The 25,580-nt window shown below is 47.6% G+C and overlaps 1 protein-coding gene across 6 annotated transcripts in view; it reads left to right on the top strand.

Annotated features, from left to right (window-relative positions):
- Positions 1–12,737: 12,737 nt before the first annotated feature.
- The window catches only part of RASSF4 (Ras association domain family member 4), a 44,635-nt gene continuing 31,792 nt past the window's right edge, over positions 12,738–25,580 (top strand). For 4 of the 6 annotated variants that reach the window (XR_012497951.2, XM_019710292.3, XM_019710291.3 and 1 more), the window contains exons 1-3: positions 12,738–12,881; positions 23,200–23,290; positions 25,265–25,340. Coding sequence is in view for 4 of the 6 variants with exons in the window: in XM_019710292.3 (XP_019565851.3) it covers positions 23,229–23,290; positions 25,265–25,340 (138 nt within the window). In the remaining 2 variants the exon portion in view is untranslated. Of the gene's footprint in view, positions 12,882–17,478; positions 17,597–23,199; positions 23,291–25,264; positions 25,341–25,580 lie in introns of those variants that run through there. The other 2 variants (XM_019710290.3, XM_088792150.1) reach the window with 2 other exon arrangements.

The raw sequence follows: 25,580 nt of genomic DNA, 5'->3' as shown, positions 1-25,580 counted from the left end.
CACTGTTGGGCCTGGGCACACCTCCCAACTCCACCATTGTAACAATGGAGTGGCACACATTGCTTCTGTAATGTGACATCCTTCCGATACTTGGTGGCTTTTCACATATGCACACCCTCGATGGCCTGGGCAGTTTCACGAGTGTTCTTAAAGTGAACACAAAGATTTGAACTTCTTTATTTGCATGATTTTGTGGGGTCCTCTGGGTCAAGTGAATAGGGAACCATTTTCAGAGGTCACCTCAGGCCGCTTATGGGAAGAGCTTTCCTCTAATTCGTTAAACATGGTTTCCTTTAGGTTTTTGAACATACTTATAATAGCTGCCTTGACATTTTTGTGTCACTTCTTGGCCCCCTCAAACACCGTCTATTGCCTGCTTTTTTCCACTGTGTACCACATGTTCTTTTTTTGTACACGTCTAAACTGGACATTTTAGATGAAGTATAGTAGTTATTCTAGATAGTGGTTCTCCCCCATCCCTGCCTGAGTCTCTTGTTGCTTGTTTATTCATTTGTTTGTTTATTGACTTGGCTGGACTAATTATCTAAAGTCAATCAATCCCTGACCACCCCCATCCCCCGCAATATTCCACATTCAATATCCTTGCTCAGATTTTTTTCTTTGTGTTTAATTTTTAGCCTAGTTACCTAGGAGTGTCCCCTGTATTAGCATAAGCCACATATTTGTCAAAAGTTGTGATTAAGGCCTTTGACAAGTTATGTACTTACTCCTTCCCATTTGTGTGTGTGTGTGTGAGAGAGAGAGAGAGAGAGAAGACTTGGAGACATCTATCATGGTTCCAGGAATTTACATTTTTCCCCACATTCAGCCAGGGACTAGTAGCTTGGATGTTTCTTCTCTGATCACTCCTGAGAGGGCACAGCCTTAAGCACACAAAACCGTGTAACAGACTACTGTCAGGGATGTGTGTGCTTTTATTTTTAAGCCTGGCTTTCTGGGAGTTGCCATGAGCCAGTATTTGGTCAGAGTGTGCTTACGCCCTTTGTGCCAGTGATGTAGCTATCCTTTGCTAATGGATCTCTGCGTGGACTGGGGATGCCATCAAGGCCACCCACATCCTGCTGATTGCTCCTGAGTGGGTGCATGCACGCGACCTTCTGACCCCTGCCGTGGACTGTGACCCCAAGAAGATTCTTTTGGGGGGTCTCTTTACCCACTGCTCTAGTAAATTTCTGGTTATCCTGCCCTTTCGTTTGTTGCTACCAGTACCATGGAGCTACGAGCATCTTTTTAACTTCTCTCCACCAAGATCTGCATTGTTGTCAACATTTCCCTGATGTATGGAATTCTCCCCTTTCTGTTCTAAATAAAATCAGTCCCCTCAGGCAGAGCTGTGAGCTCTTTCTTCATCATCCTTACTGTCTTCTTTTTCCCCATGGAAGAACCTCTGCAGCACTGCACAGGAGCCAGAAATGGGCACAGATATCTGCTTCCCTGCAGTGACACTCCTGCTCTACGAGTGGATACTGGGATGGGAGGATAGGCCTTGTCATTCTCTGTGTGTCCCTTCCGGCATCCTAGGAGTGAGCAGGGGTGGGGCATTTGAGGCCCCAGTATTCTCAGCTTGCTGCACATGGAGCAGAGCTTCTGCTGTATGACTGAGGGCTCAGTGGGAAGGAGGGGTCTCAGACATCTTGGTTATGCCTGGAATAGAATTTCTTCAACACGGGGCCTCAAGAGATGAGAAACACTAACATCTTGCCACTCTTGGGTCAAAACTGTACCCTAAAATGGGAGCTGGAGGGAGAGGGAGCCCCTGTGTTATTGTCCATACCTGCCTAGTGCCAAGTGCCTGGCGTAATTTCCAAGAGATGGAGCTGAGAGGGAATAAGGGAATGGGTGGTGGTTCAAACGCCATAAATCTCACCTTCTTACCAAGATTTAGTAGATTTTCTTGAATGAATGTTTCTCCATTTGTTATATGCCCTTAGGACAATATCTACAGATTTTAATAATTGATATTTAAAATTTTCTTAAACAGCTGTTTTATGGGAAAGAGGGACCCCCAAGCTCCTCACACAGCCAGTCCAGAAGTCCTGCTCCTTTGTTGTCGTTCTTTTTGGTTTTCGTTTTCGTTTTTGTTTCTTGCCATGACCATGACGAAATGGAGTGCTTTAGTGAGAATTTTGACCATCGAGTGTGCAAATCCTAGGTTTGAGCCCTAGACCTGTTCTTCACCTGCTGAGTGGCCAGAGTTCCTGCAACCCCTCTGAGCCTTCACTTGCCCATTTGTAAAGAGAGACTAATCATAGCACTTACCTCAAATAATTGACCGAGGGTTAAATGTGATGGTATCAGTGAAGTAGAGCACCTGGTGCTGGCAGGGACTCAGTAAACATCAGCCCCTGGTCTTCCTGGTCCTGGAATGCTCCTCTCCTGGACATGGTGCCTACAGCCACTCAGAGATCTTTGGCTCCCTCCTTGGTCAGTTCTGCTGGGATGCAGCTTTCTCTGCAGGCTGCATATCACTCTCGCCAAGTCCATCCTGCTCCTTTTAGCTTGGCTTGGACCCAGTTCCTCGCCAACGGCGTGTTTGTCCCGGGAACAAACTTGAGTCTCTTATTCTGGGGTTCTACCCATCCCACATCTCACTGATCTCTCAAAGGAAACTGTCATTTGGTGTGTCTAAATGGGGAAACATCTTTCCCCATCCCAAACCTGCACAGAATTTCTCTGGAAGCTGGTCAGTCATCCAGCCTGCATTTTCCCCTCAAAGTCCTGAGCTCAGCTGGAGTCAAGAGCTGCTGGCTAACTAGTGGACAGCCATCATGTGACCACCTGGAGAAGAGATGAAATATAATGCTCTTGGGAGAAAAGGAGAGACTGTCTCCATTGACTGGATACGGCTGTTCCCACAGGGTCTGCCTGGCTGGTTATCTTATCATTGTCCCAACAAGAAGGAGGAGCTGATATGTCAAGACCTTTGCACAGGACAGAAGAGGAATTCACAGAGGCCAAGTTTCACTTAAGTGTAACATTATATTCTGAGTTTCACATTATGACAAGGGTGAAAACAACATCACAGAAAGAAGCTTCCAGGCCAAGAATATGGTCTCACTTGGCTCTGCTGAGATTTGGGGGCTTGGGTCATTCTTCATATGCAGTTTGAGGGACAAGGTCACTTCTAAAGGACCTGCCAGCTCTGAGCCTCAGGGAGAGATGTCCAACTATGCACATTAACACATTAACAGGAAGCATTTGCCCAGACTACAGAGCAGGCCCAAGAAAAATCCAATACTGAGTCTAAAGATATGCTATGTGATATATATGTGTGTGTGTGTGTGTGTGTGTGTGTATATATATATATATATATATATATATATATATATATATATATATATATATATATATAGCTTCTGAGAAATTTGCAGTATCTTAGGATACTGATCTGGGAAAGTTGGGAGCACTAGAACTGGAGAAATATACTGAGAATATACTGGGGCAGGTGCAAGAGCCCAACCAATGGAATGTTTATCATCTAATACTGAAAGCCTCTGAAAGTCTCAAATCAAATTTCCCTTCAAAGAGAAGATAACAAGTAAAGTGAATGGGCAATGCCTGTGGTGACTCATGTGCCCCTACATAGCTGCTTCTGTATGAGGCATCATGTAGCCCAGAGTGTGGGTACTTGTGCTACCAGCTTCAGTTTTGCTTCAGTTTTCAGTTTCCAGGAAACTCTGAGATGTTTACAGGCCGCAAGTCTCGGGTTCCTCTTTCCAGAGTGGAACACCTTCCTTTCTTTTAATCCAGGAGATCCAGTATAAACTTAGAGAATAGGTGGCCAGGAACAAGAGTCCATTTAGTTCAACAAATATTCATTGAGCACCTACTGGTGGTCCAAGCACCATGCAAGGTAATGGGCTGGAAAGGTGAGTCAGGCATGCTGTCAGATCCCATAGAGGGACCCTTAAGTGTGACTGACATGAGGACAGGTATAAGCATTACAATGAAATTACAAACCATGTGCCATGAGATGAATTCAGAGGGAAATCTAGAAAGGCAGATTTGTGTTGAGTTTCAAAAATCAGACTAGAATGTTATCAGGTATGTAATTGTCTACTCTGGGACAAGGGAAGCATGCCAAGTCCATCAGATCTAAAGCTGGCGTATATATTCTCCACACATAATAAAGAAGACTCTTGTGCCATAGAAAGAGCATAAGGCAAAGAGCCATATCCAAAACAATGACAACTGGCAGAACTGAGACTTGAGTGTTCCAGGAATTCAGTGCTTTGCAGGTTCCACCTCCTTTAGTCTTTACAGCCTATGAGGCAGAGTCTCTTATGATCACATTTATAAATAGGAAGGCACAGAATGGAGAATTTGGTAATGTGAACACTGGCACACAGATAAAAAGCAGTTGGGCCAGTATTCATTCCAGGCTCTAGAGACTCGTAACATCATCAGGAGATTAAAGTCTAAGACTGGTCACGGACCTCACCAGCCCTTGGCCATACCACATCCTCTGTGCCTCTCTCTCCTCATCTTTTGAATGAGAAGGGTGTTGACCAGATGACCCTAACTTACCCAAGATTCTAATGTTTCTCAAGAGTAAATGCAAAGGAGGCCAGGAACAAGAAGTGATAAAGGAAGAGAATGTGGAGAGCTAGCTTAGGTGGGACAAGGCAGACCAGCTCCCCATTTTGGTTGTGACTGTGTTTACTTCATTTTTCACTCTTGTGCTCACATGCCCGGGGGCAGTTTTTGTTCTGAGCACTGAGTACCCCCACCCCAATACATTCACCGCTGGAGCATTGTCTCCAGACTCTCCTGCCCACAGATCTCCTACCCCACATGGTGCCGCTCACAAAGCCGTAGGCCTGTGCCTTTTGGGTTTCCCCTGGGTGGCTGATGGGCCTGAGCAAAGCTGGACCCAGCTGAGCCTGGAAGCTGTGCCAAGCCCTCCCACATGGCTGCCTTCAAGCCCAGGACAAACTCCAGCCTCAGCAAGCTCTGTCCTGCCCCAGTGCAGGTCGGAAGTGGTAAGCAAATGTCACGCTGACACCTAGAAACGCAGCATATGTACTGGGGCCACATTCTGGTTTCATTCTGGGTCCCAGGTCTCCTGCTGCTCCTGCATGCTGTGCTCCAGTCCCTGGAGCTTATAAGGAAGGTTAGCAGAGAGAGACCAGCCAGAGCTCATGGCTAAGCCCCCCAGCAGCTGGCAGGGGATGTTTCTGGCCTCAGGCCCCCCGCAGCTGCTCTTCATTTCTCCATGGGCATTTTCAGTTCCTGTTTGCCTGGCGTGGGTGGCTGCGGTGACTCCCTATTCTCTTGTTCCCAGTTTTTCTATAGCCAGGGTACATTCCAATTGTACAGAGTCTCATACATGGTGCTCAACAGAGGAAACTGCTCTCCTGAACTTCTCTCCAGCCTGATGCCGTCCTTTCCCCTTCAGACCCTGCTGACCATCACAAGGCAGTGACTCTGCCCCTCTTGGAATGGGCCCACCTCATCTGCTTGGAGAGTAGGCGTTCATTGCTGCACTTCTTCCCAGAGGCACCCCTGCTCACTCGTAGAGCCTGACTTTTCATGGCTGATCTACCTTCCTCCCCTGGCCATCGTCTGCAGTACCCTCACCCAAGTTCTGGCCAATGAAAAGTGAGGTGAGATGGCCCGGTGCCTTCTGGCAAAGGGTTCCTTGCTAATAAAAGGAGTCACATGGGAGCACTCTCTTCCGCTTCTTCTATTGAATGTGGTCATGTCTGCCAAGAAGTATACGAACCATTTGCAGACACCTGGGTGAACTAAACCAATATGCTGAAGATGACAGAGTGCAGAGATGAAAAGAACCAGGGTCCTTGAAGATGTCTTTGAGACCGTGACTTATCCAACCCTGGAAGTACTCATTTCTGGGGCTTTTTATTGTGTGCGATAACAAAACTCCCTTTGTTTCGATGTTTTATTCCTCATAGCTGAAAGCAGCCCAACCTAGAGCATAGTTTACTTACTCCCTTTGCCAGGTTTGGCAGGGAGAAAAGGTCTGATATCATCCCAGACTCTCCCTTTACCCATGGACCCTCTGCTTGTTTTTGTAAATAAAGTTTTATTGGAACACAGCCATGCCATTCACTCACAGATTGCCTATGGCTGCTTTTGCTTCAGTAGTAGCCAGAGAGATGAAAATATTTACTGTCTGGCCAACCCCCAATTTAGACTTACTAAGCCAAGAGAAAAACAAAAGTTCCTCAAAAATTGCTACAGATTATATAGGTACATTCAAACATGAAACTCCTGACAAAAGAGGCACGGTAACATCCTTAAGAGTCCTGTAATGCCAAGTATCAGGCCATACTCTGTCACGGAGTCTCTCCTGACCGGGGCAAGAGGGGGTACAAGCTGTTGGTTAAACACTGGTTGTGATAGTTCGTTTTACGTGTTCACTTGGCTCAGCCACAGCACCCAGTTGTTTGATCAAAGACAAGTCTTGTTGTCTTTGACAAGAAAATATTGTTGTTATGAAGATATTTTTCAGATGTGATTAACTTTAAATCAGTAGACTTTGAGTAAAACGAGTTACCTCATCCAACCAGTTGGAGGTCTTAAGAGAATAGACTGAGACTTCCCAAGGAAGAAGCAATTCTGCCTCAAGATTCAACATTGACCCTGCCTGAGTTCCCAGCTTGCAGATTTCAGACTCAAATTGCAACAACTCTTACCTGAATCGCCAGCCAGAAGGTGAGCCCAAAAGATTCTGGACCTGTCAGCCCCACAACCACATAAGCCAATGCCTTAAAATCTCTCTCTCCGTCCCTCCCTCCCTCCCCTTCCCTCTCTCATTCTCACTCTTTTCATTTTATCAATCTATCTCAATAGGAAATATATCTATTGGTTCTGTTTAGCTGGAGAACCGTGACTAATGCACTGTCCCAGCTCTAAGATCGACATATAATTTGTTACACTGGGAGAGAATTTTCAAAGGGAATAGCCAAGATGATTCCCAAGTGGACACAAAATTTAAGAAGTTTAGCAATTATATGGCACTATCCTTCCTAATCACACAGGTCTTTAGTTCATAGTTAACAAAGGTTGGAAGGAAACTTGGGGGTGGCAGCCCCTCTCACACCAGGGGCTGAACAGAGGCGGCTTTGATGACAGTTTCAGAGGTGAGGTTAACTCAGCTGAAACATCTTTTTAAACACAGGGTTAACAGGTCAAGTCTGGCTAGCTCGCTGTTTCCCACTGGGGATGGCTTATGTTCCCTGGGAAGCTGCATGCTTGGAGGAAGAGGTAGAGCGTGCTGCTCTGCCATCCATGACACAGCAGCAGCCACATTGTCTAGCTGTCATGTCTCCCCAGAATGCCCTGAGGCTGACCTGTTTTGTAATACACAGGCCAGAGCTGGACAAATGGCCCTTGTTTGTGTAAATGCTCTGTGCACTCTCAAGTTTCCTTTCTTTTCCATCTGGAAGGTTCCAACTTCCTTTCGACTGTTTAACATCCTGGCTTGAGGGAAGGTCTTAATCGCTTATTAGTTCTCAGTCTTGACTCTCAGTATCTTGCTATTGATAGAAATTCAAGCAACACCAGACTCTTTGTGGAGGTAAATCCTTACTTAAGACATTGTCCTTTGAGAGGCTTTGTCCTATAAACCCTCCTGCCCTTGTACTGTTTCATGCCTATCTCCCTGTGTCCAGCGGACAGTCTTGCTATTTGTTCAATGAATCCAAATACTGAACAACATAATTTTCTATTATTAAAATTATAGTTACATTGAAAATACAGTTTTTTCAGGATTCTTGCATTGCCATCATTATTTTCATCTTATTTTTAAGATGTATTAACTCACAGCCATTACAATGTCCATCCACAATTATCGACTTTCTAGCAGGCCCTCATTGTCAGCATCCTTTGAGAGTACAGCCAAGTAGAGGGTGGAAGGATGCTATGAAGAATGGATGGGTGGGAGAGGCTTGGGAAAGCAGAGAAGCCCTAAGGAAGTGAAGACGTATCCCTCCCCTAGCCTTCTGATTTGTACTGTTGGATGAACACCAAAATTGTATATGTCCAGTGTCAGGATTATAGGGAGGAGAGGGTAAAAACAAAGACCTTTGACTCCTCAACAAACCAGGCCTGTTTCTGCTCTCTGCCTGTAGATGTTCATGCCATCTTATTTTCACTTATGTTTTTGGAGCAGACCTCAGGACTGTCATACCTTTTCCTCAATACCTGGTGGAGAAAGGACTTGAACTAAGCAGTTGTTTTTCTCCAAACGGAACTTTCAGCAGCAATTTTTAGCTACTTTTTAAAGCAACCTCTCTCCCTCCTAGGAAACCCTGTGCCTAAGTACTAACTAGTTCTACAGGGAGGGATGAAAGCTTTTCCAAAGCACAACCATCAAGGACAAATAATACAGAAAGCGTGTGTGTGTGTGTGTGTGTGTGTGTGTGTGTGTGTGTGTGTGTGTGTGATGGGAAGACACCTATGTGATAACATCATTGAAATTTATGTCTGTTTGGAGAATAAATTCTCCTGTGGTGTGGGTTAAAGAGGTCTGTGTATTAACCTGAAGTTATTGTTTATATGCTAACAAATAGAGGTAATGGAAATCATTTCACATTATTTAAGAACTCATCTAAAAACTGATGGTAAATCCTCCTGTATGTTAAATCATGCAATGGGATGACCTCACTACTCAAGGATTCCACCAAAACAAATTGTGCAAGAAGCATTCTGTAAGTGGCTTCTTCCTGCTGGGGGGTTCCATAAAACAGAGCCCATTAAAAACAAAGAAAAGCTGCTTGGTTTATACCAGATCTTACAGGTCTCAAGTGCAATCATCCAATTGTTTCCTAAAGAATTACATTTGAAATCATACAGACTTTTTTGAAAAATTGCTTTAAAAACTCACTTGTTCTGAATCTTATGTCAGAGACAGTGAAGGAAAAAAAATCATACAAAGTCATCCATAAAAGGCCTTAGTTAATTAAGTAGTAATTTTAATTTAAACTTCTCTTTACTGTTTTAAGGAAATGACCTTGAAAATGATCCTCATTATTAATATTATTTACGTTAAAATACATAAACCTATTTTTCAAGACTCAGAGAAATATAAATCACATCTCAACAACATGTGATTATACCTGGGCATTTTCATGACTTGCCCCTCGAAGCACCACAAGGATGATGGTAATTTCTCTGTCTCCTTGGATCAGTGCCCTGGTGCCAAAAAGCCTCAAGAAAAAGCTTAGCAGATGCCTTGCACCAATGGCAGCCTTTGTGTTTTATGGACTTTTAGACTCCTTTAAGTTTCCCTACTTGCACATCAAATATAAATTTACTCTCTGTGGTTCTTTCTCGACTAAAAATGTTGAATCATAAGTGTTTCCATTTGGATTTTTATGGATTTTACAAATCAGTCTGGACTGTTTGCAAAATAATGATTTTCTAAAGCTTCTGATTCAGGAATGCCATAAAAAGTGAAATTGCCCAAGATGCACAGGATAATGCCTGGTTCTTTTAATGGACTCCCAGAGGCCTCCATCAATGGGGTGATGCCCTAGGGCCGAGTCTTGTAGAAACTTCTGTGTGGCCTCAACTCCTCTCAAGCCCGATCTTCCAGTGGAGGTACATGTTGTTCTCCCTTCACTCACTGGTGGCACAAACACGACCTCCCAGGGCCACCAGGGTGCAAACTCAGATTCCATCACTTCACTCGCTGTGTCCCTCTATATGGGTTTATAAGCCCCTCTGAGTCTGTTTTCTTGCTTGAACTTGGCAAAAAGGAAAAAAAAAATCAGTTGCCAACCAAATATTGATTAAATACCATGACATTCGAGGCAGAGTCCACAACAGACACAGCCTTCCTCCCTCAAGGAGCTCATAATAAGGAAGTGAAATACACAGCATGCCACAGAGTTAGAACCTGTGGGCGGGGAGGGGCATGTTATTTAGCGAGGCTGGGAAGACCTCAAAGAGAAGGAGATTTGTGAGTAAAGACCTGAAGGAAGTGAAGGAGCAAGTTCTGTGGACATTTGGGAGAAGAGCCTTCCAGGCTGAGGGAACAGCAAGTGCAAAGGCCCTGAGGTGGGAGTGGACCTCATGTGTGGGAAGAAGAGAATAACCAGAGCAGAGAGAAGGACAGGAAGTAAGGGGAGATGAGATCAAAGAGGCAATAAAGGGAGCAAAATCATCTAGGGAAAGTTTTAGCGAACTGTAGCCCATGGGTCACATGTGGCCTGCCACCTGTTTTGTAGTTTTATTGGAACCACAGCCATGCCCTTTGCTTTACACGTTGTCTATGGATGCTTTCAAACTACAACAGCAGAGCTAAGTAGTTGCAACACAGATAATTCAGCCCACAAACCCTAAAATATTTACTATCTGGCCCTTTACAGAAAAGATTTACCAACCTCTGGCTTAAACAAATAAGGTTTTGATTTTCTCCATGGCAAAAAGTCTAGGGTAAGCAGACATGGTGCTGCAGCCCCATATGCTAACGAAGACCCAGACTCCTCTTATTTTATGTTTCACCAGCATTAGCATGTGGACATTTTGTGTTATGATCACAAAATGACTGCCAATGCTTCAGACATTACACATTATATCCACATTTGAGACAGAAAAGCAGGGGGCGGGGGTATTCTGTTCCTTCTACCAGAAAAGCAAAATTGTCTTCTCCCTTCCTTAAATCTCTCCTCTCCCACATATTTTGCCTATCTCTTTGCACAGAGGTGGGTCATATGGCCACTTCTAGCTTCAAAGGAAGGTGGGAAAAGCCATGAAAAGGATTGTCAAGATTGACTTAGACAATGACTTTGAAACATTTCTGACGGTGTCCCAGTGAGAAACACATTTAATATCACTGCCTAATACACACAACTGAAACACGAAGAGTGCAAAGAAAAGTTTCATAACACACAACTTACATTTACTCTGTGTACTGTACACTGCTATTTTCTGCTCTGTTTTACACAGCAGTCACATCATGCACTAACTTAGTCCGGTTGCGACTGTAGTATGAAGAATACTGGTGCTCATGGTCCGTCACTAGGGGCTCCCCGTTGATGCTGCACACAAGTTGTTCACTCACACATGCATGCACTCTCTGTCCTTTCTTTTCATTTTCTGTCCTTCCTTCCTCTCTTTCTTTTTTCCAAAGAAGGAAATGGATACTGGGTTGACAACTGACAGTATCCACAACACCCACCATAAGTGAGCTGGAGGCCAAGTACAGTTCCATTGAACACTGAAGGAAAGGGGTTTCCTCCCTGATGATGGACACTTGTGTGCCATGAAAATGTAGGTAATTTGCACCCACTCCCCAGGAGTACTGAGGAGATTCCACGGGACCCCTGATGTAAAGCACCTCACACAGTGCTGATGCACAGTGTGGGTGCAGGACACATCAGATTGCTTCCTCAAATCCAATCCTCACTCTAGACTTATCCTGGCCCTGGGGATGGCACAGTGATTCACTCTCAAAAGCTGGAAAGTCCCAGGGAAATTGTATGTCACCCTATGTACTATGTTTACTTACACTACTGGGCATGAGTGAATGCTCACAGGTTGAGCGCTATGTTGCATTTTACCCACTGTTTTTAAAAACCTTTTAGAAGCACCCAATTATTGGCTTCAGCTATGATGACCAGACCTTTGGACTGTGCATGAGAGGAGGTCCCCAACCACGGTGAGCCCGGGCCTGGCAGAGGATGGGCCATTCTCCAAGAACTAAAGGAAAAATAGAGCTGAAGGATCCCTGGACTGGTCTTTAGCCCCCTCATTTCTGCAGGGGGGGGGGGGGGACAGGCCCAGAGGTGTTGCAACATGGCAAGGTCACGCAAAAGTAGATAGCAGAGCCCAATTTCTTTACCCCAATTCCAGCAGTCCTAACAATGATTAGCACAGCCCCTCTTAAGTGGGGCCCAGGGCCCATATACTTAACTCAGCTGATATTTGCTTATGTGGGCACCTGCATTTGTCTAGAAGGTCCATATCAGATTCTAAAATGGCCGTGTGACTAAAAAGATTAAGAACCACAGACTGAATGAAGCTAAAATGATTCATATTGGGGATAGGGGAGAGGAGGTCCATCCAGAAGTCAGAACTGGGAATTATGGGATAAAACAGAAATTGCAAACGTTTCCATTAACCTCTTCCCCTGCGCTGCCACGCCCACACCCCAGAAACACTGAATTGTTCTGAATTCCTCTAACAGGTCTTCTGACCCTGTTACTCCGCGCAGACAAATCCTCCGGGAGCAGGCTGTGACTGGGAGAGAAGTTTATCTTTTCCTCTGTATCGTCGGATCTGATTTCTTAAAGGCGGTGGAGCTCTGAAAGGCCACGTCAACCAAACAGCCGGACTACATACGAGGGCTGCTCCGTGAGCAAAATAATAACAATGGTTGGGGCTTTACTGATAACCTCCCCTCAGGCGACCTTCAATCTAGTAATTGCAGCGGCCACGCAGCGGCCTTCGTTGGAAACCCAAGGGTCCCCGATTACCCCAAGGTTATAGGACCCTCCCAGCCGAGCCCGGGCAGCTTCCTCTGAGAGTTTCCGAGCGCCCTGGTGGTGGTCCGAGGACACTCCGCAGACCTCGCGGCCCGATCCTTCCCCGCAGCCCCTCGGGCACCGCCTGGAGCGGACCCTTCTCTGTGTGCCCGGGACACGGCGGGCCGGACGAGGCGGCGCCATTGGCGGGCGCAAGGCGAGAGGCGGGCGGGGCGGGGCGGGGCGGAGAGGGACAGACGGGCGTCACCATTGGCCGCAGCGGGGCGAGGGGCGGGAGGGGCGGTCCGGACGCCCAGAACACAGCAGGCGGTGGGCAATAGGCGCTACGGATGCAGCGTGAGTGCCGTGAGTGCCGGCGAGGGTACAGCACTGACAGCGACCTCTGGACTGCGCGATGAGTGGACGGTGAGTTATACGTGGGACGGAGAGTTCGGGGGCGTCGAGGGAGCACTGACGCCTCCGCCTCCGAGACCGCCCCCTGCCACCGGCGCTGGAGCCTGGACAAGGTGCCCCTTGGCTGCGGCGCGCAGGGTCCCCTCCCTGCCAGCCTTGGGCCCAATGTTGAGTTGGGCACGGCGCCAACCACCTCCTCCAAAGGGAGGGCACTTTAGGGGCTAAAACCTGAGCACCGCAGGTGACGAGGCCGCAGGCTACACCTTTGCCTAGTATCTTAGCTAGTATCCTGGAAGCATTGATCTTAGAGTTGCGGGGTCAGTCTCGGAGCGCCTCTGGCACAATTCTAAGGTTTCATAGGTGGAAAACCAACGCCAAGATAATAGCAGGAGGGACTCGCCTCACAATCGCTGTTTATAGAGGATTTGCCTTGTTCCCAGACCCGCGCTAAGGGCTTTAGCACAGTGTGCCTCACAGCCCCGAGAGTTTCATTATCCCCATTTTCAGATGAAAAAAAAAAAACAAAAACTGAGGCTTAAAGAGTTATGGAATTGTCTAGTTTTACCCAGATGAGTCAGTGGTGGAGTCAGGATTTGAATCAACGCTTATTGTGCGAAGTCTCATTCACATCACCCACGGAGAGCTCACCCCGCTCTCCCTCCTGCTCCTGAGCCTCAGTCCTGCACTTCGAGAGACTGATGTCTCAGTGTTTTCGTTAACCTGGCACAGACCTATGGGTAGGAGGACCTCTTCTCACACCAAAATGCGTGCCAGGCCAGGGCCAGTGCTATCCTAAAACACTGTAGGCAAGCTTAACAAACGAATTAAATAATGTCACAGCAAAGAAAGGCTGGATTCTGTCATTTGAACCCAAGCAGATTAGACTCCAAAGCCATGCCCTTCTCTTGCACTTGCAGAGGAGACCCTCACTGGTTGCTCTGTAGTTTAACTGGCCACAACACAATAAAGATTTGTTGCCAGAAGCCATGATTTGAAAAACAAACAAAAGAACTATGAATTGGTAGAACTAACACGTACATGCGTGTCTGCCTGCCTCCTGCTCCCCTGTATAATTCCTAAGCTGCTGCCACCAGGATGGGAGGTGCAAGGGAGAGGGAGGGAAGAAGGAGGGGGCTGAGGGAGAGGAAAGGGAAGGAGAAGGAAGAGAGGGAAGGGGAAGGGAGAGAAGAGACGATGGAACATGTTAAACTTAGGTCAAAAATTGCTGACGGGAAGTAGTAATGGGGTTTGTCTCAGCACTTTGTCAGTGTTTGTTAAGTCTGTTTTCATTAGTTCTTGTCATAATTCTCTCTGTGTGCTGGTGGTTCAATACTTGACAGTGAAAGTGCATTTGAAGCCACAGATTACAGTGTCAGTGTGAAAGCTGCTGGGTGGGGTCATATTTCCACCCTGATATTCCAATGGGTGGCCTGGAGGTCATGAACAGAGTGAAGGTCCAGGGTCCTCCTGGGTAGGGGTCAGCTAGACAATGACTCATGAACAGAACTCAGGCATGTCGCAGTAAATGCAAAGCCTCAAAGGGGAGACCGTGACTATGGGGTCGACCAGAAAGCCCTCTGGACTGGGCCTCTGGAGGCCTGGATCATGGTTTTGAGAGTAAATTCAGTCATATGTACTCACTCACAGCTGTTCCTGCTAGAAGGACTGGCATCCTCTTTGAGTCCCACATTCCCATCTCCAGAGCCCCACCGTTTCTCAGAGTCCCTGACTCCCACTACTCCCACTATGACCTGTAACTGGAGCTTCTATATTAAGTGTGAGCTGCGTATGCGGCCCATCTTACATGTCTCTTCATTCACCTTCACAGCAGTCAGTGATTCAACTACTGAGGAACATGAGGTTCAGAAAGGGAAAGGGACTTGCCTAAGGTCACACAGCTAAAGAATCACAGAACAGACCTTTAAACCCAGATCCTTATAAATGCTGGTTGGTTATCCTGTCACACAGTTCACTGAAGAAAATACTTTTAAAGTTAATTAAAATCAAATAGTAAGTTGCTGCACTTCCCAAAGCTTCTGCAGGTTTTTTTCACTCTTGTTAAAGGGGAACTTGCAGTGTGCTCAGTCTCCTCTTCTGGCTGTCAGACTTCCTTTCCCAGGATGCACTGCTGAGGGAGAGATTTGGAACCCCCTCCCTTTGCACTGCCTGACCTTGGTGGGTGGAGCCGGGGTGTCATATGCCCCATAGCCGCAGAACTTGAAAGAGCCCTGAAGACTCTCTAAACCAGCTGCCAGTACAATCCTGCCTAAAGCAACATGGCACAGCATGCTGAAGTCGCCTGCTAAGTTGATGCTTCAATAAAACTCACACCCAGACTTCTCTCCTTGGTGCCCCTTGCTTATCTTTTGCTGTGACACATTTCAGCATTCTTAACCTGGGGTCTGAGGATCCAGGGGCACATGAACAAGAGCTTCCTGACCCTCTGCCATGGTGTGCAGATTCAGTGTGTGCACGTGTGTGTGCATACACACATATACATGTACACATGTGCGTTTTTGTGGGGAGAGTGTGTTAAGCTTTCAAGAGATTCTCAAGGGCTCCATAACCCAAAAGATTCTGAGGCATACCATGTCTCACAGGAAACCACCCCAGCAGGGTTGCATGGGCACACAGGCCTAGCGCAGTGGTGGCACAGGTGGAGGTCACCATAGGGAACACCCTGCAGGGGCACCGAGCGCCCTGAGGAACTGCACCGCTGGCCCAGGCCTCAGTGGCCATCTGAGCACCTATTTGGCCCAAAAAGCATAGATGAGAGGATTCCTGTTTCCATAAATACCTCTTCTATAGGAAAGGTGAGCCCAGTTTGGGGAGGTGGGGCCCCACAGGGCCTGGGAGTGTGCATGTGAGGGGAGCAGAAGGATTGGAAACAGCTTTCTTGCCCCAGGCTGCTGTGCCGTGAAAGAGAGAGCAAGGGCAGACACCAGAAATGTGGCACTGCCTCTGGGCTGGGGCCATGAGGAAGCCGTGAGGGAGGCTGGCCTGTGTGGGTGCAGAGAGCCGGGCTTTCCAGAGGAAGGGCAGCGGTATCAGGGAGGCCTGGGTGCCAGAATCAGCTCAGGGACACCTGTCAGTGGGAGCCCAGAACTGCAGGGGTGGGGAGGATACAGTAAAAGTGAGCTCGGGTCTGTGGGGTCAGCCCAGGTACAGGCAGGGAGTGGAGGTAGCCGGTGGCTCTGTGGACACCTCTCCTGCTGTACATTGTCATCCCAGGACTTCCTAGCCATCAGTCCTGGGGCAGGGAGGTGTGTAGCTGAGCCAGAGACAGTGATGGAGCATTAGGACGAAGGGTGAGGACAGCCGTTCAGAAGGGTGTGGGACTGCAGCTGCTGAGTTGCTGCCTGCCATCCACAATCCCAACAGCTGGCTTTCTTGGCAAAAATGTGTTGCTGAGAAGCGGCCTGTGTCCAGCCAGACCCCTCTCAGAGGCAGCTGGTACCAGCACTGCAGCTTTCCCAGCCAAGCTCCTGCCATTTGCTAGCTAACAGGTGCCAGGGAGAGTCCTTTAAAGGTGGTGCTTTATTTTCCACGCCTTCCTGCAGGCCCTGGCTGGCATTGGAAAGCTGTGACCTCTGGCTGTGGAGCAGGGAGCTCAGGCTTCCCAGGAATGCCTGGCAGTGTCACCAGCACCTGCCTGCTCCCTGGGAACCTTCTACCTCCTTCTATATAATAGTAGGAGCAGACTGGATGGAAAGGCTCCCAGCTGTGCACCACATGCTCTGTCCTCCTTTCTTTTGCTTCTCATTTCAGTTTCTTTATATATTTGATTTTAGTCATGCCTAAATAAGAAAGTAAGAATCATAATTTTATAAAATGTTAGCACAGAGGTTCCCAAACTCTCAGATTTCTCAGATATCCTCAGAACATTTTAGTTTGGATACCGACACATTGTCCATTTTGCCAAGTAAGGACAATAATAACCATCTCTTTTTGCCCTTATTTTATGAAAGAAAGGGCATTGTAAGACTGAAAAGCAAGCAGTACATAGCTTTGAAATAAAAGGCTTTCAAATGCACTCAGTTTGGCTTCTTGAAAACTCCACTTCGTAAGCCTTCTTTTTCTCCTGTCATGGGCCGGTAGGAATCGGACTGTCGCAGTGACCTGAAATGCCACAGAGCTACCTTCTTCTGTGATAGCCGGCTCCATGACCACAAAAGAGGAAAGATGGCCCAAGCCTAGCAGTTGTAAAGGCTTCATTGCCCTTTGTCCCAAACCAAAGTCCAGGGACAATAGTGAGGGCGAGCTGTGATGCTGGCTGTCTTCAGCTGCCCCTCCCCAGAGCTGGCAGGGCAGCCACTGACGTGGAAAGCGAAAACAATTCACTGCCTGTTCACTGGGGACAGGTAACCATGGCTGACACACAGCCCTGGGGCCCCTCCTCTGGGAGACAGGGAGCCCTGGCTACAGCTGAGCCCTCTGGTTGGGGACAGAGCCTCCTCTAACTGGGAGACAAGCCTGGAGGCCTGAGCTGTGTGCTCTGGGGCTGGTGAGGGGAGAAAGGTGGGGGTGAGCAAGCCAGGACAAAGAAGGTTGGACTCCCAGAGCTGCAGGGCTTGGCTTGCCCAGCTGAATGTGTCACTCTGGTTTTCAGATCGTGCCTGGGTGGCAGGCTGGCCCCAGGTCATCCTTTCTCCCATCCTGCTTCAACCATGGCAGCTTCACTGTAATCCATCTGTGTACTGGGCTTCTGCCTAGCGTTTAACTTAGAGGTAAGATTGTGCTTTATGTAAAAGATTGAAAACCATTCCATTAGAGATTCTCTAAGGCCTGCCAAATGTGCAAAGAGAGTGAGTGTTTAAGGGGCAGTTTCAGGAACATGCCCCCAACTGAGCGAAATCCCCATCCGCTCTCTTGCTGGGGTGTGTGTCTTCTCTCTCTCCCTTGAATCTCTCTCATTCATGTGATCTCTAGGACACCCCTTAGGTACACATGCAACTCAATTTTGAGCTCAACAAGACACTGGGATTATCAAAATGATAATCCCAACCTGCATTCTGGTAAAGGAGGCACAAATACACAGTGTTCAGGTTTGGAGTGCAATTCTGTGCGTGAGACCCAGAGCTCAGGATGGAGCTCGAGGAGATAGAGTGTTGCCTACTTGGGGTGGAGGGATGGGACATGTGAGACCCGGAGAGACCACGTGACTTGCTTAGGGCCACACAGATGATGAGTGCCAGAGATCACAGAAATATGTGTTTCTCTCAAAGGAGAGGCCGAGGTCCCCACCTCCTAAGGCTGGAGACCCATCAAGGCAAGTTGGAAAAGTCCTCCTTTGCTGAAGTGGGGCCTTCATTGCCTACCCCCAGCCTTGCTCACCTCCCACCCTTACCTTAGGTGGTATACCCCATTCTCTGTCCCTCCAAGCTAAGCTGTTCACCCTTTGCCTCACCTTCCCCTTTCCCTTTCCCTTTGCCATCTGCACTCTAGGAAGGACCCTCCTTCTCTTTCCTCCTGATTCCTACTCTGTGCAGCCTCCCCCACTGATGCCACTCAACTCAAGCTGGAGACGCTCAGCACCTTGACTACATCCTTTGAATGAGCAGGCTCTCAGGGGTAACACACTCCTGAATGCCAGCGTGGGGAAGACCTCAGCTATTACTCAGCACAGGGCTTTGCCAACGGTATCATCTGGAGCCCTGGGCAAGACCCTGGGTGGGGCTCCCCACTACTCACCTCACTGTCAACCAAAGCAGCCCCCTTTCATCTGATTGGTATAAATGTTCCATTTGAATAGAGTTCTACAGTTGAGAAAATTTCTAACCCATCAAAGGTCAATATTCCTATTGTACAGATGGGAAAATTAAGGCTCAGAGAGGAAAAGGCATGCAACTGACGTCACATGAGCCTTTAGCAGCTCCTAGTCCAGAGCTCTGTAGGAAGCATCTTCTGTTAATTATTAATCGCTGCTTGACTTATAGAGAAGTCCACTTATAAATGCTCCTATTACATAGAGCAAAATGGGCATATTCCCCACATGCTATGGGAGAATGAAAGTATTGTAAACTGAGTCATGTCATTAATCAGAAGTCACAAACTGGAGCCCCACTAAGGGCATCTGTCTTGCAAGTGTGTTTTGCCTGACTATATTTTATTTTTACCTATGTGTGTGTATGTGTGTGTATATACATTCTACCTATATGTATGTATATATGTATGATGTGTGTGTGCATGTGTGTGTGTGTGTGTGTGAATTATTTACTGCATTAGTCAGGATAGTGTAAGTTATGCTGCAATAACAAATCCCTGAAACACCAGGGACTTATCACAGCAGAAGTTGATTTCTCTTTCCTAGTCCATATTCACTGTGGGTTGACAGAGGATTCTGGTCCACAGAGACACTCAGGGACCCAGGCTGACCATCAAGAAGCTGCACCAATTGGGACATGTGACTTTCAGGGTCACCATGGCAGGGGACAGGAGAGCTGCAAGGTTGCAGTGGCTCAAATGAGCTGGCCTGGGAGTGACACACAATACCAATTTGCAGAGTTAGTCACATGGCCCCAGAGCTGCAGTGGGCTGGAGAAAGTGAGCCATCATATGAATAGTGAAATACAGCCCATAAAAATCCACGTTCTGGCTTCTCATGAAACAGCAGAAGAGCTGCCCCTCTAGAGAAGGCAAGTGTCCCCCAGCTCCCCATGGACTCCACTGACCAGTGTCTCTCAGTTGAGGCACCTCCCTGGGCCCTGGAGACTTTTACGGGATTTATTCCAGCTGTATATTCTCAACTCTGGGAAAGTTGATTTTTGGGGACCTGAGGCTTCTTGTATTTATCCAATAATTGAACAGCCATTGATGGACCTCCTGCAACATGCCAGGCTTGTGTTCGCTGCTGGAAATAAGTGGGGAGGCAGAAAAGCAGTGTCTCTGGTCCCTGCCACACCACACTCCTCCCAAGGAGACCAAACGAGACGCCGGCAGAGCCCAGCACAGAGGGGAGCTGGGAACAGGAGCAGGGCAGGAGGGCGCTGCTCTGCCAAGGAACTGCTGGAAGAGCTAACACCAGAGGATAAGACAAGGAGGGGGCTGTGTACTGAGCACAGAATAACACCTTAAAAACCCAAAGAGAGGAAAAGGCCGAGAGCCCATTAGGGGAGCTATGAGCAGCTCAGGAAGGCTGGAGCTCAGAGCAGGAAGTGGGGAGGAGTGAGAGAGAAACTGGGTACAGAGGCAGGCAAGAGAAAAACCACCTCCTGTTAGTCTGGGTACATGCAGCTCTTCCTATAATGAGGCTGCTAAAGCAAGACATCCTTGTGCCACGCGCCCACAAAATCAGTGCTGAGTGGGAATCCCAGACATAAGACTTACCCTGGGCTGGAACTAGCTTCTATGTCAGAAATGTTTGAGGAACTACCCTGAGGGGGAGCCTGGCAGATCACTTTTTCCACAGGAGAGGTGAGGTGCTAAGGAACTGAAACCCTATTTTGAAATAGTTCCAAGAAGAATGCAGCAGGAGGTCCTCACACCAGGCCCCATGGTGGCCCGCCATCTACCCCACAGAGGCAGGCCTTGTGGTTGCTACAGCTGGGGGCTTGCCCTGCAAGGGGTGGGTGGGGAGGCTGAGCCCTCTCCAGGCCGAGATTTGCCTCACTCTAGACCAAGGCAGAGGGGAGGTGTTTATAGGATGATTCTGAGGTCACTGGCAAGCCCACCTCATTCAGTTCCCCTTCTCCAAACCAGCCATGCCTTCCCTGCATCCAGAATCAAGCACTCATGCCAACACACAGACAGGCTCATCTTGTCTTTGTAGAGTCGAGCAAGCAGGGAAAGGGCTGGACTGGTCAGAGCCCATGCCCAAGGGGACAGCACTCTGTAGTGAGAGGCTCCACTCCAAGGATATTAATAGGACAGCAGTTGGGCCCACACAGGTCGGGAAGATGTGACTGAGCCTGGTTTGTATGAACCGATGTTGGGGTTTTGTGAAGAAACCGACCTTGGTGGTATAAAGGACAGGCTCTGTACCCTGTCTGTGCCACCTTCTAGTGTAACTTCACCCCTCAGATTCCTGGCTGCAACTTAGGAGAAGGGAGGTAGAGGCAAGGTCAAGATTGTGTGGGAAGTTATGGCTCACTGTCTGATGCACAAAGGGCCTTGATAAGAAAGAGTCCTCTGTGGGAGTAATGTGGAGAGAGTCAGAAGTAGGAATCTGTGCGAAAGATGCCACAAGATAGAGAAAGCTCTAGTGGATTTAATCTCCATGAAAGAAACCCAGGGAGTACTCCACAAACCTCTCCAGGTTAGAAAGAGATATAGACAATTTCCTGTGTGAATCCACTAACAATCCCATAGGGCAGAGATGACCCCATTCCATAGATGAGAAAAGGAAGGTTGGGGTGTCCAATGAACGCAAAAAGAGTCTGGAGGTTTTGCTAGAATAAAAAGGATAAAGAATTATTCAAAGGTCTTGGATTTTGCAAACTAGACACACAGCTAGGCAAAAACCCAGAAGTGTTCCAAAGAAGAAAGAAAAGTTAAAAGTTCTTATAGCAAAAAGTACATTCTTGAGAATTATTATTCCTGTATTCTTAGCCCCAGGATTGCTCCAGGATGGTTATCAGTCAGGTGACAGAAAGGCAACATGATGGGTGCCAGGTGGTCCGGGAAATGGGTGCCAAGGAAGTCTGCTAACTCCCCAGTGGTTTGAAAAATGGATGTCAGATGGATGTATACCTGAGTCCTTCATGGGGAGTCAGAGGGTGACCTGGAAGTCCAGATGTAGATCCAGGCACTGACACAGAACTGGAAAGTTCAAAAAAGTTTAAGTTCCCAGGCCAGTAAGAACAAGAATGGAGTCTTTCCTCATGCCTCAACCTTCATAATGTCAATCATTTTACCAGTTCTGTTAAAGTGACTCTATGTTTTATGTTCCCAGTCTTCACTCTTTCCTCAGGCGGTTTAAGTCACTGTCCAAGGTCAATATAGAGAAAGGCTTAAGAGGACAGAATCTGAAGCCTAAGAGCTTGTGTTCAAACAGTGACTTTGCTACTTATTCGCTGGGAATCTTGGGCAAAGTGCTTAACTTCTGTCCCTGTTTTCTCAGTCATAAAATGGGAATAGGATGGTACTTACTTCATAATGTTGTTGTAAGAAGTAAAGGAAATACAGTAAGTCCTCACTGTCAATAGGTTCTGACTTGAAGTGAAACGACATATAATGAAACCAATGTTACAGCAGGCTAATCCAATAAGCAAGAGTTAAGTTCCTACAGCCTCGCATCAACATTGTAACAAAACAACATTGAACATTGAACGAAAGGCCATATCGGAAGACCTGCTGTAATTCACAGAAAATGCTTGTCGTGCGGGAGACCCTGCTCGCTGCACCATTTGTCGTGCGGGGCAGCCTGCGGGGTCTCTGGTCCCGTTCCCCACATAAGAACGCAGGATATGGTGAGGCCAAAAAGGAACACCCACGGAGCCATAGGTAGGGGAGTCATACCGCTATGGTCTCACTGGAGGCTGGGCCCACCGGACGCCGACCTGCCGTCTGCCTTTCCGCCAACCGACTGACCGACGACTCTCCTCCACTCTCCTCGACTCTGTTCCGCTCTGCTCGGCTCTGCTCGGCTCTTCGGCAATCCTCGGCAATCCTTCGTAGCCACAGCAGTTATACCAGCGGCCAATCAGCTAACCGGCCACAGCCGACCGCCATCCCCCACCCAAGCCAGCACCCTTCCACGTGAGGCTGAGAGCCTGTAAACTACTTTCTGGGGCTCTGTCCCCACAATGCTCAACACAGTCTGTGGCACATAGTGAACATAGTACAATTAACCCATCACTAGGAGAGCTGGCCCTGGTGAGCTGACTCCAGGGGCAGAGATGGGGCCACACAGCCTGGGCTCAATAGGAATGAAGGAGATAGGCCCAGGCTGCTTTGGAATTTTGGAGGAGTAATCGAGGCAGAAACCATTATTCAGGGTGTCTGAGTAGAGGGGAAATAGCACGTGTTCTGAAACATTTAGGAGATTAATCCTGATTACTAGGGATTATAAGAGAGGTTTGTGGAGGAAGGCTGATAGGGTTGGAAATGGCTAACAACTCAGCAGTTCTGACCTTGTGCCTCCAGGGGGCGCTTGGCAGACAAGTGTGGGTGTGGATTCCCATTAAGTCCTCTGGGCCTGACCGGTCAGCTGTGGCGGCCCTGTGCCCGGAAGTAGGAGTGGGGTTGGGGGCTGGGGACTGGAGGGTTGACAGGGTCAGGAGGTGGGAGGTGAGGCCAGGCTGCCCGCCTCCACACCGGGTCTCTGGGCACTGCATTGGGCAGTGCTCCTCCTGCTCACCTGTCTGTGTGCCCTTCCTGGTCTTTCCCACAGGTAACTTCAGAGCCTGCAGACAAGAGAAAATGAAGGAAGACTGTCCACCCAGTTCTCACGTGCCCATCAGTGACAGCAAGTCCATTCTGAAGTAAGCCTTTGTGTGCAGGGAGGGGCTTCATGCCTGCCCTCTCCTTGTGACCACTCCCCCTCCTCCATGGGCAGCCTTTGGGTAGAGGGATTGTCGGCACTTGTAATAGATATGAGGTGTGCCTGCCCCGTGGATAGTGATGGGGGCCTTTTTTTTTTAAGCCTATCTCTGAAGATCAAGGATCTTTTCAGGTTGTGGGTTTCACCTCTGCCTTCTCCCACCCACAAAAGCATGACAGTGCCCTCTGTGACTCTGAAGAGATGGAATTTGATTGATTTCAAAACTAGAGCAATACTAACACTCTTATTGTGTTAAACAGTTGGGGAAAACCCTCAAAACTGGTTTTGAGTTTTTACTGAAAAAGTTTATTTTATTGACACGATTTTCAACTTTTGCTTATTTTTATTTTGATTATTCTCTCTCATCACTAAAAAATGTTTAAGATACTTTTGCTAACTTATTTCTGAACTAAAGAAAAGTATAGTTGTCATTTTATCTTGCTTTCTAAGTCCTGAGTCTAAATATTTTCTAAATTTGGGCAACTGCTGTCATGCTGAAGACCCTCCAGCCTCCTTGAGAGGGACTAGCTTTTGCTGAGGACCTGCCCCGTGGGGTCCTCCTCTTAGAGACTCTGAGAAAACAGGCAGCATTCCATGGTATCATTTCACAATACTATCCGTACCATCATTTCTTATTTAAATTTTAGAATAAGAACAATGTTAAATATCATTTGGGGAAAAGTCATAATCACCATAACATGATTCATTTCATGTATATATAGCCTAATAATTTTGTGTTCAGCATTTACATGCTTAGAAGCACAGTGAGTGTGCAACATTGAATCCTGCTTTGTTAATGCCACGAAGGTGTAGATCACTTCCCTGTCAGGTGCCCGCATCCCGACGTCACACATGGCGTCACACCAGAGCACCAGAGCTGGTTTTGCTCATCCAGTTTGGGGTTATTCCAGTGCGGGCAAAGGTACTGCCTGAAGAATTTCCAGAGCCCCAGCTATCCAGTAGGGAAGCCACCAGCAAGTGTGACTACCGAGCACATGACCTGTGGCTGGAGAGGTGCAGTTAATGTCAAAGGGCTCCAAGTGGCAAACACTTCTTACAAAATAAAATGAGCCAGATCTCATTAATATTTTTACCTAGATCACATGTTGACATGACAGTATTTTAGATATACTGGGTTCAATAAAATGTTTTATTAAAACTAATTTCACCTGTTTTATTTTCCCTTGTATTGTGGCTACTAAAGGATTTTAAATGACTTTTGTGGCTCCCATTTCATGTCTGTTAGACATGCAGCCCTGCAGAGCCCAGCTTGGGTGCAGGGAGCTGTCCTCGTCTTCTCTCTGCCACACACCAGCCAAGGCACAAGTGTGGCTTTCCCTGTGTTCCAGGTAGAAAACAGGGCAGAGTGGCCTTCCTAGGGCCTTCAGGATCTCATTCTCACTGCTGTCATCTTCATCCCTTGATCATACCTCCAGGAAGTCAGGATGGGGAAGAGGCACCCTCATGGTGTCTCCACAGCAGCCACATCAGGTCTTTGTAGGAAGTAAAATGGGGGAAAAGCAGGAGTCTTTAAGATGCCAGTAATCCAAGCCCAGGGGATTTATCTGAGGAAGTGACTTATATGTACAGCACAGGGAGACTGTCAGGAATTCCTATCTGCAATAGTGAAAGTGTGAAGATACCCTAGAGGTACAATGATGTGGCCCATCTGTGAGTTTTGCTTCCCTTTCAGGCCCACCCCTACGTCTTCCAGGAGGGCTGATATGTGAAATCCTCAAAAAGATTGAAGGACGTGTGCCCTGTGTGGGCTGGTCTCTTAACCGATTCTGTGTGGCCGGCAAGAAGTGTACTATTACACCCATTCTATAAACGAGGAAACTGAGGCCAGTGAAGATAAATGCCTTGTCCAAGGCCTGGCCACACTCCAAGAGTATGTATGCATCTCTCCCCGTAGGTCGGAGCTGATAAGCCTGCTGAAAACCTACAACTGCTACCATGAGGGCAGAAGCTTTCAGTTGAGACACCGAGAGGTAAGGCCTGTTTCTCTCCTTTATTCATAGAGTCACCATTTATCCTGGTTTGCAGAAGACAGTCCTGGTTGATATCTTTTAATTCCAGGATAATTAAGACCATCCCCTTCACTCTCAGAAGTGTCCCCATTTGGATAATGAATTGTAAGGTCACCCGTCTTCTGAGTTGGGGACCAGGTGACCAGCAGCCAGGATCTCTCCTTTGATGTCCCTATAAGAGGTACAGAGACTCAGAACATC

This window comes from Rhinolophus sinicus, chromosome 15 (assembly GCF_057876585.1).
Source record: "Rhinolophus sinicus isolate RSI-liver-muscle chromosome 15, RSI-T2T, whole genome shotgun sequence".
NCBI lineage: Eukaryota > Metazoa > Chordata > Mammalia > Chiroptera > Rhinolophidae > Rhinolophus > Rhinolophus sinicus.
The sequence above is the reverse complement of the archived record's forward strand: the minus strand, read 5'-3'. Positions and strand labels throughout refer to the sequence as shown.